Source organism: Sturnira hondurensis, unplaced genomic scaffold (genome assembly GCF_014824575.4).
Source record: "Sturnira hondurensis isolate 20B ecotype Veracruz unplaced genomic scaffold, ASM1482457v3 Scaffold0022910, whole genome shotgun sequence".
Lineage (NCBI taxonomy): Eukaryota > Metazoa > Chordata > Mammalia > Chiroptera > Phyllostomidae > Sturnira > Sturnira hondurensis.
This window is the reverse complement of record NW_028095541.1, coordinates 8,061,803-8,080,169: the sequence shown is the minus strand read 5'-3', so window position 1 is coordinate 8,080,169 and position 18,367 is coordinate 8,061,803. Positions and strand designations below refer to the sequence as shown.

Below are 18,367 nucleotides of genomic sequence, written 5' to 3'. Positions count from 1 at the left end.
AGGACAGGTTGAAATTTTTAGAATATCTATTTTGGTAAAATACATGTATGTAAGTAGAATATAGTTATCATTATTTTGTTTGGCAAAGCTCCCCGTGTAATTTTTGAACAAATTAAATAGGCCTAATTAGTTAAAAATCTTCTATTTTGTAAGGAGAGTGAACAAATATTTGAGGTATTCTGGTGGCCTATTGGGATAACTCAAAGTCATTTTTTCAGTTTTTAAAATTTACACTTTGGGAAGGTTATCAAATATATTTAACCAAAAGTTTATAACAAAGTTTTTGTAAAACAATACTTTTTTGGTTATAACCCTAAAAGACACTAATCAGATATAAAACTGCCTTTAATATCAAATATTTTGTCCAGATCATAGGATCCTGCTTAATTTATATAAGTATTTAATTTCTTTAGGCCAATAGAATATTACTAGTTATGCCATAAGGGGGCAGAAAGTGAACCACATGAACATATGTCACATAAAGACCACACACATAAAGACTGAACACATGAAGACCACACACATAATTTGAATTATTATTTCTTTTTGCAAAGAAAGCACAATAATTTTCTCATTTGCTTTTGACAACTTTTAAGATTACTAGGGAAGGAAGATGGAAGATCCTAAATAACAAACAGAAAGGCCTGTTGAGACTCTCAATGAAAGTTTCAAGGACTGTAAATGAGTGGTGGAAGTAAAGAGAGTCTTGGCTTCAAGGAATCTAACAGCAAGGGAACAGCCTGGGCAGTGCTGCTTTGACCCCCTGGAAGGTCAGACACCTGTTGACAGAAGATAATAAGATAAATGTTCCAGAAAGGGGACCTCAAGTGAAGTCCATACCGCAGTGAAATACAAAGAGATGGATGAGTTTAGCCATGCCTGAGGGGTGACCCTACCAATGATGAAAACACCAGCCAGATGGTCTGGGAATGGATTTAACCCACTCAGAGGACTCAATAGAAAGCCCATTTGAGAGAGCCACCTGGCAGTGGAGAGAAAGCATGTCTAAGAGAGAGAAAGAGAGAGCCAGTTTGACCTATGGGTGTGTTTACCCCATGCCCTGAGAGTGGCCTTACCAATTACCAGAGAACCAGAGAAAGGGAAAGAAATGGATTCCCTTTGGGTGGCAGGGGTGATCATTTTCTGACTCACTGTATTCTGTGTCCAAGGTGTCTCCTGGGGATGGTCGTGTAGGGTTACTCCATGTCTAGAGGGCAACCTTACCTTCTATCTCAGTATTGATGAGACACGTATTGATGAAGGATTTCTTCAGCAGCTGACAGGTAGGTTTCCCGAATCAAATATAATAGGATATGTCAACTGTAATTCAAAAACATAAAATGTTTTAAAATTGGAAAATATAAATATCTTCCTTTAAAAAAGCAACAGCATCTACAGGTGTTCATTATTCCCACCTTCATTCCACACTTCCTTAGAACATGCCTGTGAAGAAATTGTTTTCATTTAGGAAAGAAATACTAGAACAAGAAATGAATTTGTTATATCTTGGGCTCTTTTCTTACATGTTTTGATGAAAAGAACTATTTCTTTCCAGGAAAGACATTTTCTCTACTATGTAATAAGTGAATTTAAATCTCTAGTGTTCCTTCCTTTAAAAAAATATTTTTAGAGAGAAGGAAAGGGAGGGACAAAGAAACATCGATGTGGGAGAGAAACATTGACTGATCATCTCACACCCCCCACTGGGGACTTGGACCGCAACCCAGGCATATGCCCTGGCTGGGAGTCAAAGCAGAGACATTTCAGTCACAGGCCAGTGTTCAATCCACTGAGCCACGCCAGCCAGGGCAGTATTCTTCCTTAAAGCCCAAAATACTAAAATAAAAAATGTAATGACTTTATTTTAGACTTTATAATCTCAGAACATTCAAATATCAGTTCCTTGTGGCTTTTGATCCTTAATTTGTTGTTATTAGAAATATTTCCTGTGACTTTCTCAGAAAGATAATTGCTGTTTTCAAAGGTTTGGAGAAGTGTTTTTCTACCTTAGAAGACCCGGGGAGCTTTTCTAATAAACTACAGATTTTCAGTGTGTGGTCCTAGAATATGTACTTTTCACATACTCTAGGGAATTCTGATGCTGTTATTAGGGTTACACTTTGAGAAACACTGTCTCAGAAGAACTGATTCCTTACAAATGAATTCTGCATATGTGTGGTCCTGCTTTACTATGACTACATACCTATGAGAAAGGCCATAATCCAGAACACTGACAACACCAAATGCTAGCAGGGATGTGGAGCAACAGTAACCCTCATTCGTTACTGGTTGGAATGCTAAATGGGGCAAACACTTTGGAAGATAGTTTGGCAGTTTTTTCAAACACTAAACACTTAGTATGTACTTCATCTTATGGTTTTGAACTCTTAGGAATTAAAAACTTAGGTCCACACAAAAATCTGCATACAGGCAAACTTGGAAACAACCAAGATGTCCTCCAGTAGATGAATGGATAGATACTGTGGTACATTCAGACAATGGAATATTAGTCAGAATTAATAAGAAATGAAGCCTGGTAGCTCAGTTGGTTAGAGCATCATCCCACTACACCAAGTTTGCAGGTTTGATCTCCAGTCAGGGCACATATGAGAAGCAACAAATGAATGCATAAATAAGTGGAACAAGAAATCAATGATGCTCTCTCTCACATCAATAAATTTCTAAAAACTGACTGACTGAGCCATGAAAAGAATTCAAGGAAACTTAAATGCATGTTACTAGGAGAAAGAATTCAGTCTGAAGAGGCTACATACTATACAATTCCAACTATATGACATTCTGAAAAAAAATCTGTGGAGAAAATAAAAAGGTCAGTAATTGCCCTGGATAGATGACTCGGTTAGAGTGTTGTCCCATACACCAAAAGGCTTTGGGTTCAATTCTTGGTCAAAGCATATACCTAGGTTGCACATTAGATCCCCTGTTGGGGTGCACATGGGAGTCAACCGATTGATGTTCCTCTCAGTCTCTCTCCTTCTCTCCCCCTTCCTCTCTCTAAAATCAATAAACAATGGATCTGCTCATGTATTGATATGCCAAAGATTTGGAGAAAGCAGCCCAGGAGTTCCAGCGAAGATGGAGGCACAGGTACAAATGCTTCACTTTCTTGCACAACCAAAAGAATGACAACAACAAATTTAAAAACAAAAAATAACCAGAACTGCCAGAAATTCAAACTTCATGGAAGTCTGACAACCAAGGAGTTAAAGAAACATTCATCCAGACTGGTAGGAGGGGTAGAGACAGGAAACCGGAGCAGAGAGGATGCCACAGTCAAAGAGCTGGCTGATGGATCTGTCAGTCTCACATTTGTGGGCTGAAAAGCTTGGAAAAACAACTAGGAAGCAAGACAGACTGCAGAACCCAGGATTTCAGCATGGGAAACTAAAGACTCAATACCTCTGGATGTAAAAATCTGTGGGAGTTGTGGCAATGGGAAAAACTCTCGGTATCACAGGAGAATCTGTGGGAGAGGCCCACAGAGTCCTAGAACAGACAAACCCATCTGCCTACAACTCAGCACCTGAAAGGCCACAATCCACCTGTGGGAAGTGAGGGAAGTGACGGAAAGCAGGGCTAGAGCAAAACCAGCAAGAGGCATTGTTCTCTCTCTGACCCCACCCTGACAGACAGTGTCACAACATGGCAAAGAGGGTTGCCCCACTCTGGGAGATAACTAAAGCTCCATCTCTTACAACATAACAGGTGCTCCAAGACAAAAAATATGCCCCAAATGAAAGAACAGATCAAAACTCCAGAAAAGAATTAAGCAACAGTGAGGAGATAGGCAACCTATTGATGCAGAGTTCAAAACACTGGTAATCAGGATGCTCAAAGAAATTATTGAGATTCATCACAAAATGAAGGAAGAAATGAAGGCTATACAAAGTGAGATAAAGAAAAATATTCAGGGAACCAAAAGTGAAGGGAAGGAAACTAGAACTCAAACCAAGGATTTGAAACAAAAGGAAGAAATAAACATCCAAGTGGAACAGAATGAAGAAACGAGATTTCAAAACAAATGAGAGGCTGAGAAAGCTCTAGGACAACTTTAAACGTTCCAACATCAGAATCATAGGGGTGTCAGAAAGAGAAGAACAAGAACAAGAAATTGAAAACTTATTTGAACAAATAATGAAGGAAAACTTCCCCAATCTGGCGAAGGAAATAGACTTCCAGGAAGTCCAGGAAGCTCAGAGAGGCCCAAAGAAGTTGAACCCAAGGAGGAACACACCAAGGCACACCATACATAAGTTATTCACGATTAAAGATAAGGAGAGAATCTGAAAAGCAGCAAGAGAAAAGGAGACAGTTACCTACAAAGGAGTTCCCATAGGCTATCAGATGATTTCTCAGAAAATACCTTATAGGCAAGAAGGGACTGGAAAAAAGTATTCCAAGTCATGAAAAGCAAGGGCCTCCATCCAAGATTACTCTATCCAACAAAGTTTTCATTTAGAATGGAAGGGCAGATACAGTGCTTCCCAGATAAGTTCAAGTTAAAGGGGTTCATCATCACCAAGCCCTTATTGTATGAAATGTTAAAGGGACATATCTAAGAAATAGAAGATGATTAAAAATATGAATTAGTTTAGCCTTCATTTTTTAATCTAATTTGCAACCAAACTCAACCAATTCTGTGAGCATCTTGATTACCAGTGTTTTGAACTGTGCATTCCATAGGTTGGCTATCTCTTCATCGCTTAGTTGTATATTTTTTTGGAGCTTTGATCTGTTCTTTTGTTTGGGCTTTTTTTTTCTGGTCTTGATGTGCTTGTTAAGTAGTGAGGGGTGGAGCGTTAGGTATTCACCAGGGCAGGGTAACCCACGTTGCTACTGCTACATTGCTTCGTTGCAGAGTTCTGACACTGTTTGTGGGGGAGGGGTCTGAGCAGAAACAATGACACTTGCTCTTCTTTCTGCGGGATTTCTGTCGCTTACTCCTGTTCCTACCAGCAAATTGGGCCTTTCTGGTGCTGGTTCCCATGTGGGTGGGTTTGTGTACATTCTAGGGCCCTGTGGGTCTCTGCGGAGAACTTTCCTGTGGGGCTGGGAGTTTCTCCCACTGCTGCTTTAACTCCCACAGGTGTTTTCAATCAGTGGTTTGAAGCTTTATTTCCCCATGCTGGGATCCTGGGTTGTGCAGACCATCCCACTCCCCAGTTGTTTCTCCTGGTTTGTCTGCGCGTGAATGTGGGACCTTCTGCTCCACCAGCCGCCGCCTTGCTGGGCCTGCCAACTGCTGCCTTGCCGACCAGCTGCAGTTTTGCATGCTCCACTCCACAATCCACTGCCTCGCTGGGTCCACCAGCCACCACCTTGCTGGCCCGGGTCCTCAAGGTATGGCCTTGCTGTGAGTCCTCTCTGCCCGTTTCCACCCCTCCTACCGGTCTGGATGAGTGTGTCTTCTTTAACTCCTTGTTTGTCAGACTTCCTTACATTTTGATTTTCTGTCAGTTCTGGTTGTTTCTTTGTTTTTAAATTGTTGTCCTTCTATTGGTTGTGCGAGGAGGCACAGTGTGTCTACCTCCACCTCCACCTTGGCTTGAAGTCCTGTACCTTCCTCATAAATTTTTGTGAACCTAAAACTGCTTTTTATAAAAAGGTCTAAGTAAAGCAATCAGAATAATGTGTGGTATATTTTGGTTTGTCACATCTTGGAGTAGGGTGCTATTTGCAGGTGGGAGCCAGTGATGTCACTACACGTACTTTCACAACAAATAATTATTTGGTCCCAACTTTCAACTAGTGTTGAAATTTCAAAAAACCTTCTGTAATGCTTCTAAGGCACACTGGTATTTGACCGAGAAAAAGTAGCTAGAAAAGAGAGGAAAGGTGAACTGAGACATATGACTTTCCAACATATGAAGTAAAGATTCTCAAGAAAGACATTGAGACTATGGAATGGACAATGAGGTATAAGAACACCAGAGAACGTGGTAGAATGGAAGACAAAGTGCTGTTTCAAGAAGGTAGGAGGGAAATGATCAATAATAATTTTATAGTGCCAGAATATTTTCCAAAAACTGTAATTCATTTAACATTTATGATAAGCTTACAAAGTAGGTCTTTCCCCCATATTATACATAATGAAACTCAGGCACAGATCTGCTATTGAAGTGCTGCTGAATGATCTGAGGTTTGACACTTGCATCTGGTAAAGTAGAGGTTGTTGTCTACTGTAATGAGAAAGGTTTCCGAGGAATGGAATGTCAGGGTAGACATCTGATTAGTGGGACTTAAGGAGAAATCAAGAGTTGAGCAAATGGAGACAAAGTACAGATGACTCTCTTCTTTCTTTCGTAAAGAAATAGTATCTAAAGGATATGTGATCTAAAAAGCCCCCCCACCCCGCTTTTAATCCTTTTTTTTAAGGATTAAAGTTCTATCAGTAGTTTGTTTTGCAGCTGGGAGTAGTTCAGTACTGATCAAATAACTGATCATTTGGGAAGGTGATTAGATAAAAGCAATGTACTTGGGAAGAAGATGCTGTCCAGCTCTGGCTAGGTACCTCAGTTGGTTAGATCATTGTCCGGATATACCAAGGTTGCAGCTTCAATCCCCAGTTAGGGAACATACAGGAATCAACCAATGAATGCATAAATGGTTGGAGCAACAAAATTGATATTTTTCTTTTGAGCACCCTCTTTTTCTTCCTATCTCTCTGTCAAATCAATATGTTTAAAAATAGATTTTGAATAGAAAAATAAAGATGCTACCCAGTGGGTTGATATTAGAGAAGATCAATGGCAATTCATTCAATGTAACAAGAGGGAAGGCAGTGTATATGGCTACATATGGAGTTAGGTTGGTAGATTTGGTGCTTAGAGAATGAGGTAATTTTATTTTGTGTTTTTCTTCAGTGAAATTAATAAAAGTTGGCAATATCAGGTATGAGTGAGGTGAGAAGTGTTGGTCAGAGGGGAGAGAAAATGTGTGAAATTGTTGCATAGGAAGTCAAGAGAAATAACTTGGGGCTGAGGTCCATATCTATAGCCATAAGTTAAAAGAGTGGTCAGAAATTTACTAAAGTGGGGGAAAGAAGGGAATGAAGAAGAGGGGGGAGGGGAGAGAGGGAGTTTATTTTGGCATGAGCTTTTTGGATCTGGGATTTTTGTTTAAGGAGAGAGGGGTAATGATATCCAAGTTGCAAGAGATCAAGGAGAATGTCCAGTGACATCTGGGACATAGGAAAAAAACATAGCCACTTCTAGCGATAGCTACAGGGAAAGCAGTCTTTAGAGGAAAGCCATATTCCAGTTAAAGCAGAAGGGGAAGACATGATTAGAGGAGGGATTTTGCTGATGACAGAGAGTTAGTTTCTAAGGACTTTGGAGTGACTGAGCAGGATGGGAGAAATGAGTGAGTTTGAGAAACTTGTCAAACTGTCTACAGAGCCTGAGCGATTAGAATTTTGGTGGTAACTGAGGTAGATGGAATTAGTCCTGCGGTGTTTTATTTTTATTTCTTTTGACAATTTATTTTGTTTAAGATATAATTTAAATATTGTAACATTGGCCCTTTTAGTGCCCACGTCTAATGAGTTTAGACAAATACATACACTATAATCAATATATAGTTCCATTTTTTCCAAAAATTTTCTGGTATCCCTATGTAGTCAACCCCTCCCTGTCTCCCATCTCCTGGCAACAACTGATCTGTTTTCTGAAGTTACACTTTTGTCTTTTCCAGAGTTATATATAGAAAATGTAGCCTTCTGACTCACATTGTTGCTATTATCAGTTTATTTTTTAAAATTTTATTTGTTGATTTTTAGAGACAGAGAAAGAGAAACATTGATTTGTTGATTCAATTATTGATGCATTCATTGGGTGATTCTTGTATGTGCCTTGACCAGGGATGGAACCCACAGCCATGGTGTAGTGGGATAATGCTCTAACCAACTGAGCTATCTGGTCAGGGCTGTATTGGTAGTAGTTAATTTTTAAAAGACTTTATTTATTTATTTTTAGAAAGAGGGGAAGGGAAGGAGAAAGAGGGTTAGAGAAGTATCAATGTATGGTTGCATCTCATGTGGCCCCCACTGGGGACCTGACCTGCAACCTAGGCATGTGCCCTGATTGGGAATCGAACCAGCGACCCTTTGGTTCACAGCCCACGCTCAATCTACTGAGCTACACAGCCAGGGCAGCAGTAGTTATTTTTTATTGTGTAGTATATTCTATTATGTGGCTCTACCACTGTTTATACATTTACCAGTTGGATATTTGGGTTATTTCATTTTTTTTTTGCTGATCACAACAAAAGCCCCTCAGGTTTTTTTTCTTGCAGATAACACAAAAGCCCCTTTAAACATTTGCATATAGGTTTTTGTGTGAACACAAGTTTTTACTTCACTTATAGCTAAATAGGAATGAGGTTTCTGTTTTAAAGTCTTCGTATATGTAACTTCATGAAAAACTGTTGAACTGTTTTGTAATGACTGTGAATTCATTTCTTAACATTCACTGAAGACTTACCATCTACCAGGAGCAGTACTGTACTGAACTGAATAGTTTGGTATGGCTCTCTTATCTTAAAATACTTGCCTTCAGGACTCTTAGGTTTGTAGACTCTGGTCACAAGGTAGTGCCATAGGAGTTCTGGGACTGGTTGTGTTACTTTCATAGGCACAGTTATTTCATAGAATTGGAGTGTCTTATTAGGAAATATTTTCCTAATATTTTCCATTTTCCAGTGGTCTCTGAAAATTGAATTGGATATTTACATAGAATACACACTGCTGCACACATCGCACAATTTTCCCTGTATGTACCAAGAATTCCTGCTATTCTAGGGAGTTGGGGAACTTTTTGTCCGAGCTTTGTGGAATCCTATAACGGGAACACAGGTAACGCTGTGCACAGAAGCACTACCTCAGGTGCGTTGGCGCCAAGACTGCGCAGGCGCACCGGCGTTAGCGTAGGGGCGGGGCTTTCCGTCTGCGTCTCTTTCAACTGCGGCTGAAGGCAGCGCCATTTTGAACGTGCAGTGGCTGCGGGCTTGGCGAGGTTCGGGTAGTGCTGCTGGCTTGGCCATTTCGTGGTTTTGTTTGGCTTTCTGCTTTCCAGTACCATCTCCATACAGAGGCACGGAGCCGCAGACATATCTTTAGGGTTGGCTGCGGTCCTGAGGTGAAGCCCTCCGATGATGTTGAGGGGAAACCTGAAGCAAGTCCGAATTGAGAAAAACCCAGCCCGCCTGCGCGCTCTTGAATCGGCAGCCGGGGAGAGTGAGCCGGCGGCCGCCATGGCGCTCGTGCTGGCTGGGGAGACCGCGCCACCCACTCCTGCTCCCGCAGAGGAGCGCCCAGACGAGGAGGTGGGCTTCACCATCGACATCAAGAGCTTCCTCAAGCCGGGTGAGAAGACGTACACGCAGCGCTGCCGCCTCTTCGTGGGCAACCTGCCTACCGATATCACGGAGGAGGACTTCAAGCGGCTATTCGAGCGTTATGGCGAGCCTAGCGAGGTCTTCATCAACCGCGACCGTGGCTTTGGCTTCATCCGCCTGGTGAGTGTGGGGCGGAAGCGGGTCATTGTCCTCTCCCGGCCAGCAGGTCGCCGGAGGTTCCGAGCAGCCTGCCTTGCTGGCATTTAGCCCTGCCCTGCTGGTTGTGGCCACCGATGCCGGGAACCAGCGGAGTGGCAGCCCCGAGTCCAGGTAAAATGGATTTGAAAGGAGAATGAATGGAAAAGGAATCGGGAACGGGAACTGCGGCCTTACCGGAAGTTTCAAGGGGCACAAAGGCCTACCTGGCATTCTTGCTTCTTAAAAAATTACCCAAATCGTCACTTTGGCTTCCACCAGACCTTCAAATATTTAACGGTAAACCCCGTTGTTCCTCACCGTGCCTCACCTTAGTGCAATCCGCATTTATCCTACATTCCGCTGTGTTGAGACTCTGCTGAATTTATTACCTAGTATAATGTGTCCCCACCAACATTTGGGAAGTTTCCATATTTTGGAGTTACATACTATTTTAATATTTATATATCTTTACTCATTTTTAATTTAAATCTTAGTTATTCAATGTGATACACAGTATATGCCTTCTCTCTATATATTTTAAAGAGTCTGAGCGGTGAGGATTTACACTTAAGGACCCAGTATCATCTATCTACTTGGTGTTCCTAAGTGCTTTCTGGTGAATTCCATCAGTGCCAGTTTTATAGCACTGTTGTAATTCGTATTTAGATGCTGTGTTTTCCCCCCAAAAATATCTTTCTTGGAGGGAGACTTTTTTACACAAGTAAATATATATGATGTCTTCTTGTTTGACACTCAGATTTTACCGTCATGGTAGTTTGTGGAAGCTTTCCTATTGGAACTTTAGCATTTATTTTATTTTATAATTTTTAAGATTTTATTTATATTTAGAGAGAGGGGAAGGGAGGGAGAAAGAAAGGGAGAGAAACATAAATGTGTGGTTGCCTCACGTGACCCCAGTGGGCATCTGGCCAGCAACCCAGGCCTGTGCCCTGACTGAGAATTGTACCAGCAACCCTTTGGTTTACAGGTCGGCACTCAGTCCACTGAGCCACACCAGCCAGAGTGGACCTTTTAATGCTGCGTTCTCTCAGTGCATGATGAAGACAAAATTTTATTATGTAGAGAAAGTTGATTGCAATTAAATTACACTACTTTTTAGGGAGGACATTTGAACATCTAAACGGCCTTAAGAGAAGGGGAAATCTTAATAGGGTATAATGAGACATGGAAATTTTCTTCACTGGTGCATTTTCAACATAAAATTATTAATACTTAGTTGTGTTTTTAAAAAATAACACTTATTGTTCAGGGGCAGTTTTCTGCCTTATCCTCCACCCCTCCAGTGCTCCCCCCCTCCTTCCCCTCACTTATGTTTTGGACATCAGAAGCTGCCTGTCACTTGGTAAACATTGTTTTTAATATATATGTGTTCAGAAGTTGTCTTAAAATAAAGGTATGTGTTCGGAAGTTTTCTTAAAATAAAGGAAGTTAGGTTTCTACATAAAATATCATTGACAACTTTTATTAACCTTCCAAAAAATGGTACTTAGATTTAAAAAAGCCTCCCTCCAAGAAAGATATTTTAGCCTCTGGAATCGTCTTAGTCTATGCTGAAGTCGACATTCTGGAAGACTGGTAGGGCTGCATTCCCCTCTTTTGGAAGTCCTCACACTTGAAAATAAGCCAGTAAACATTTTATTGACATGGGAAAATCTTTCTCTTTCTTCTCTTTAATAATCCTCCTTTATTAAAGCTGTGCAACAGAACTGTCTGCAGTGATAGGAATGCTGTGTATCTGCCTGTGTAATGTAGTAGCCACTAGACATGTGATTGTTGACTAATTAAAATAAGGCTATTGTGACTGAGGGGTTGAATTTTAGATTTTATTTAATATTTTATTTACCTTTCTTTATTATTTTCTACATTTTAAAAATTATTGTTTACTTATTTTTGAAGAGAGAGGAGGGGAGGGAGAATGAGGAGGGAGGGAGAGAAAGCTCAGTGTGAGAGAAAACATTGATCCGTTGCTTTTTGTATGCTTCCCCAATTTAGACTGAACCCACATCCAGGCAGGTGCTCTGACCTGGAGTCTAGTGCCCTTTCCCTTCATGGAATTATGCCCAACCACTTGAACCACAGTCAGTGCTAAATTTTATACTTAAATAGACACATGTGGCCAGTGGCTACTACATTGGATAGGAGAGCTCATTGCTTTCCTTTCTTAAAAAAAAAAAAAATTATGGGATTATGAAATGAGGTGAGAAGGGCTGCTGCTATCTTGTGTCTTTTGCATATGCGCCTCCAAACCTATGACCCTAAATTTTTGTGTAAAAATGTTAAAATTTTTTTCAGCTGAAAATTGCAGTTTGTTGTACAAAATTTGACTTTTGGGATTAATTTTACTGTTTAACCTGAGCTCTGTGATGCATAGGTAAATTTACAAGGTTTATATGTATTTGAGCTATTATGTATTTTTTTCTGTTTAGGAAAATCATAGAGTATATGCCTTATTCACATTTAAATAATGGCATATTGGTTGTAGTGGTGGTGTAGTAGCTCTAAAATAATGGTAGTTTTATCTGATTTGTGTTTCTAGAAGTACTTTTTATGCCCTGGCTGGTGTAGCTCTGGATTGAGTGCTGGCCTGTGAACCAAAGGGTAGCAGATTCAATTCCTAGTCAGGGCGCATGCCTGGGGTGCAGGCCAGGTCCCCAGTAGGGGGTACGGGAGGAGCAACCACACATTGATGTTTCTCTCCCTTTCTTTCTCCTTTCCCCGCTCTCTAAAAATAAATAAATGAAATCTTTACAAAGAAAGAAATACTTTTTACTCATTTATTAATTTTAAGTGCAAATAAGTTTTCTTGGAATGGTAGTTATAGTTTTGCAGTTAATTGATGAAGTCAGACACATTTTTGAGGTGCTATAGGGTCAGCTTATTACAGGTATGTAATGGTAGGGAAAAGAATTAAAAAGTGTATTTATTGATTTATGATAGGGAGGGAGGGAAAGAAGTAAAGAAACATCAGTTTGTTCCATTTGTTTGTGCATTCATTGGTTGCTACTTGTTTGTTCTGTGACCAGGGTTTGCAACCTTGGTGTATTGTGATGATGGTCTAACCAACTGAACTACTGGACAGGGCAGGTAGGGAGGGAAAGGAATTTAAGTGGCATTTCCTTGTGGTGACGTCCTAATCCATAGTGTGAGGCTCTGGTACATTAGGGATGAAATAGACTGTATTTGTATTTTGGACACATTTTTGTGGAATTTTAGACCCAATAGCTTCTTTTTATGTTTTGACCAGTTACTGCCAATTTAGATTGGATAAATTAACTCAAAAGTTGTAGTGCATTTTAAAGGTAGTTTAATGTAGTTAAAGATGGTATTTTACCTTGACTTGATTTCTGCTTTTATTACCCCATCTCCTGTTTTTATCTTTAGTAATCTAGATTTCTGGAGCTGTGATTCACAGAACTGTTGGCCCTGCCCAGTTGCTTCAGATCTCTTCCTAGTGTAAGCATAAGGCCACTTAATTTATTTCTCCTACTGTTCATGCTAGCAATGCTTACCTCAGCAAAAATTGTGTCACCTCAGCAATCAGTTAACTGGAAATTTGTTAGAAATGCAAATTCTAGGGCCCCTTTGTAGATTTCCTGAGTCAAAATTTTGGGCTTGGGGTCCAGCAATTTCTGGTGTTATTCTGATGGTAAAGTTTGAGAACCATTTTTCTAATTAAAGAATTAGAAATCAACTGGATTTACTTTTACTTATTTATAGGGGACTTAACCCCCCCCCTCGTGCTTCACATTTTTTTTTAAAAGATTGTATTTATTTCAGAGAGAAGGAAAGCAAAGGGAAAGAGGGAGAGAAACCTTGGTTGGTTGGCATGTCCCCCAAGGAAACATTGGTGGATGGCCCCTTGCACACCTCCAGCCTTATACCTGCAAACCAGTGACCTTTGAGTCTACAGGCTGGTGCCCAATCCACTGAACCACACCAGCCAGGGCTTAGTTTTGGTTGTGAAATAATGTATGCTTCTAGCAGAATGTTCAGATATTCATTAGAGAAGACAGTGCAAAAGGTACTTAGTGGGAGTGTTCAGCATATGATTTCAAGTCATCTTTTATTTCAGGGAAATTCTCTTAATTACCGTTTATACTAGCGAAAGAAAGATCTTCCCTTTCCAAATGCACTTACTAAACATGATCACTGTTAACCTTTGTATATTTATTTATTTATTTATTTATTTTTAAAAATATTTTATTCATTTATCTTTAGAGGAGAAGGGAAGGAGAGAGGAAGAGAAACATCAGTGTATGGTTGCTTCTTGTGCATCCCCTGCTGGGAACTGGCCTGCAACCCAGGAATGTGCCCTGACTGGGAATCGAACCGTGATTGTCTGGTTCACAGGACCTTTGTATATTTTTTCATAAAAATAAAGCCATACTATATACATTGTATTGTGATTTTGAGTTTTTCTTTTTTTAAATTTTTTTATTTATCTTTAGAGGGGAAGGGGAGGAGAGAAGGAGAGAAATATCAAAGTATGGTTGCCTCTTTGAGTCCCCTCCTGGGAACTGGCCTGCAACCCAGGCATGTGCCCTGACTGGGAATCGAACTGTGATCGTGTGGTTCACAGGCCCACGCTCAATCCACGGAGCTACACCAGCCAGGGCTCTTTTTTTTAAATTATTTTTTAAAAGATTTTATTTATTTATCTTAATAGGGGAAGGGAAGGAGAGAGGGAGAGGAATATCAATGTATGGTTGCCTCTCATGCATCCCCTGCTGGGACCTGGCCTGCAACCCAGGCATGTTCCCTGACTGGGAATTGAACCACGATCCTTTTATTTGCAGGCCCGTGCTCATTTACTGAGCTACACCAGCCAGGGAGTGATTTTGAGTTTTTCATTTATAATATCTTTGACATCTTTTTGTTTCACTAGATTTTAAAAAATATTTTATTTCTTTTAGATGGGTCACGGGTTGAAGGGAGGGAGAAAAAGGGAGCGAAACATCAATGTGTGATTGCTTCTCATGTGCTCCCTACTGGAGACCTGACCTGGCCAGCAACCCAGGCCTGTGCCCTGACTGGGAATGGAATTAGTGACGCTTTAGTTCAAGCCACACCAGCCAGGGCATCATTAGATTCTTTTTAATGACAATATTTCACAGTATGAACATACTGCAAGTTATTTCAGCTTTCTATTGATCAGTTTAAAGGCTGTTTCCATTTTGCATCAGTAGATTTCCTTATAGTTATTAGTACTTTTGCAGTGGCGAATTTTAACCACTAATAAACAGTGAGAGAAAAGATCATGTGCTTCGGAAAGAGCCTTCAGAAAGGGTCTTGTGGTAATACTTAGACCCTAGTTCAGGGGGTGTCCAACCTTTTGGTGTCTCTGGGCCACACAGGAAGAATTGTTATCTTGGGCCACACAGTAAACACACAAACACTAATGAAAACTGATGAGCAAAGAAAAGGTCTGTGCATAATTTTTTTTGATATCTGTCACCACAGATAAGCAAAAGAGTCCTTGCATAGTAACCCTGATTATACAGTAGCCCCTTTGATCATTGTGAACCTGACTAATGTGGCCCAGTGGGTTAGGGACTCATCCTGTGAACCTAAAATTGTTGAGCAGGTCCCAAGTTTGTGGTCACTAATGTGGAAAAATGTACATTTCTAGGTAATAAAAGTAAGTAGTGTCTTAAGTAAATTTATGATTTTTGTGTTGGGACACATACATAGCCTTTGTGGGCTGTGGATTGGACACCCTTTGCCCTGGTTTAAGCAGTCTCTGTCTTGGGTAGTCACTTAGTTTCTTGTTTTTATTTTGTTTTTTTTTCTATTGCTTTCAGTTAAGAACCTGTAGTTTTACTTTTTATTTAGAGTGATGCGGGGACACCAGCTGAAAGGTGGAATCTGTGGTATATTGGTGGTGATTGTGACTTGTGTATAGATTCAATCAGCATTTGCAGTGTGTGAAACAACTTACTTCATAAGACTGGTGGCAAGGATAATGAAAGAGAATATATGTGTGTGTTGTAATGAGTGGCTGGCATATAGTAACTACTTGGTTACATATATTTTTAATTGATTACACATGCTTCAGTACACATTTAGAGCAGTGGTTCCCAAATGGGGTAGTTATGCTTCCCATGGGACATTCAGCAGTGTCAAGAGACATTTGGTAGTAAAAATGGGTTTGGTTCTACCAACATAAGCATCCTACGATGCACAGGACAGTGCCCATACAACAAGAATTATCTTGCCTGTGATGTCAGTGGTGCTCAGGCTAAAAAAAACTGTGATGTTAGAACCATTTAAAATCATGAACAATATAAACTTTTTTTAAAAAGACTTTATTTATTTTTAGAAGAGAAGGGAGGGAGGGAGAGAGGGAAAGAAACGTCAGTGTGTGATTGACTCTTGTGGACCCCACACTCGGGACCTTGCCTGAAACCCAGGCATGTGCCCTGACTGGAAATTGAAGTGGTGACCCTTTGGTTTGCAGGCTGGTGCTCAGTCCACTTAGCCACACTAGCCTGGGCTAAACTTTTATTTTTTGGGTTTTTTTTTAAGTTTTTTTTTTTTTTAAGATTTTATTTATTTATCTTTAGAGGGGAAGGAGAGAGGCAGAGAAACATCAATGTATGGTTGCCTTTTTTTTTTGTGCATCCCCTGCTGGTAGTTAGCCTGCAAGGAACCGGCCTGCAACCCAGGCATGTGCCCTGACTGGGAATCGAACCGCGATTGTCTGGTTCGCAGGCCCGCACTCAATCCACTGAGCTACGCCAGCCATGGCTGGGCTAAACTTTTAAATAAAAGGATTATGACACTGAAAATTTCTGACAGTGTAAACACATTCCTTGGGCCAAAAAGTATTAAAAATTGAACTCATTTCTAACAGTAAAAAATTAACTCGATTTAACAAACATTGAGGTTCCTTGCTTTCCCTGGGGAAAAAAATGGCATTGTGGATGTGTTTGAATTTGACAATGTGATTTGTGCTAGCAACACTACAGTTTTACCACGTCCTCACTAAGCTCTTTCTTCCTGTCCCCATTTTGTTGCATATCATATATGTATATATGCATAACCTACCCCCTTGTTTCTGTAGTTAAATGTTGCTGTATATGTTTTTTTTCACATATCTGTTCGACTCTCCATCATTCATCAGTTTATGACTCTTAAACAAAAACTCTGGCATGTTTATTACCTAAAGTCTAGTATTATTTTTTGAGGTATTTGAAATCTACATACAGTGAATTTTTCAACTTTTAAGCCTGTGATTTGGTGATTTTAGACAATTACATCAGTCTGTTTAACTCAAACTCTTACCAAGGTACAGAACACTATTATCATTCCATAAAATTTGCTTATGTCCCTTCCCATTCCCAATAATACCTGACAGCATTTTAATTCAAGACTCCATTCCTAAAATCTATGTCTCAGTTGTTGGATTATTACATACTAGGCATATAGTACCTATATTCCCAGTTGGATACTCATTAAAATTTGCTAGGACTACTGCTATTAAGAGTAAAAAACAGTGACCATTTTGAATATCTGTAAAAAAGTTAGATTCATTTTTCTTTGTAATATTTTGTAGAAAGATATTAAAAATGGTCACTCTTGTGATTGCCCCAACTGGGGACCTGGCCTGTAATTCAGGCATGTGCCCTGGTTGGGAATCTAACTGATGATCCTTTGCTTCGCAGGCTGGCACTCAATCCACTGAGCCACACCAGTCAGAGGGTTTTTTTTATTATTATTGTTTTTCAGAGAGAGAGAGAAACATCAATCCTTTGCCTCCTGTAAGAACCCTGACAGGACACAGAACCTGCAGCCTAGTTTTTTGCTTGGGTTTGGGATTGAACCTGCAATGTGGTACATCAGCCAGCTCTCCAACTGAGTCATCTGGCCAGGGCAAAGTGATGGCTTTTAATAGGACATTGGTGTTGGGACTTTGTACTCAGAATGTTTAAGATTATATCAAATAATTAATAAAATGCATGTTATGCTAAAATTGAAAGACACAAAAACAAATTGATACTATCAGTCACTTCCTAAAGTTACCCAGCTCACTAGCTAGTCTCCCTAGAAATAAACTACTATTTACAATTTTTCTATTTCTATCTTTAAAAAGTAATTTTTTCCTCCTAAAAAGGAATCCAGAACGCTGGCTGAAATTGCAAAAGCAGAGCTTGATGGCACCATTTTGAAGAGCAGACCTCTCCGAATTCGTTTTGCTACACATGGAGCAGCCCTGACTGTCAAGAACCTTTCTCCAGTTGTTTCCAATGAGCTTCTAGAGCAAGCATTTTCCCAATTTGGTCCGGTAGAGAAAGCTGTTGTGGTTGTGGATGATCGCGGTAGAGCTACAGGAAAAGGTTTTGTAGAATTTGCGGCGAAACCTCCTGCACGAAAGGCTCTGGAAAGATGTGGTGATGGAGCGTTCTTGCTAACAACGTAAGTTGTAAACATTTTGTCAGTTTCCTAGGCAGTCACATACTGGTTTCTCTCTGTTCTGAACTTGTCTTTCCTTGTAGTTCATACTGTCATATCATATGGTAAGTAGATGTTGAGTAAATACTCAGTGAATATAAATAAGGAATTTTTGTCTACCTCTTAGGAATCGGGGTCATATTTTCTTCCAACAGGAGTTTGTTGATGTATACTTGTATCTCAGGAATGTTTCATATTATGATTTTAATTTAACTTACTGAACTTGTATATGCAAAGCAAAGTTTTATATAGGAATACAGGAGATATTGTGGGTTAAATTCCAGACCACTACAATAAAGCAAATGTGGTGATAAAGCAAGTCACATGAAATATATTGGTTTTC

General features: G+C 40.0%; 1 protein-coding gene across 1 annotated transcript in view; it reads left to right on the top strand.

The window, feature by feature from the left end:
• Positions 1-8,985: 8,985 nt before the first annotated feature.
• Positions 8,986-18,367, top strand: part of PSPC1 (paraspeckle component 1) — a 69,876-nt gene continuing 60,494 nt past the window's right edge. Inside the window, exons 1-2 of the mRNA XM_037037075.1 lie at positions 8,986-9,534; positions 17,687-17,988. Of these exons, the coding sequence (XP_036892970.1) occupies positions 9,169-9,534; positions 17,687-17,988 (668 nt within the window). The 5' untranslated portion in view covers positions 8,986-9,168. The remainder of the gene's footprint in view (positions 9,535-17,686; positions 17,989-18,367) is intronic.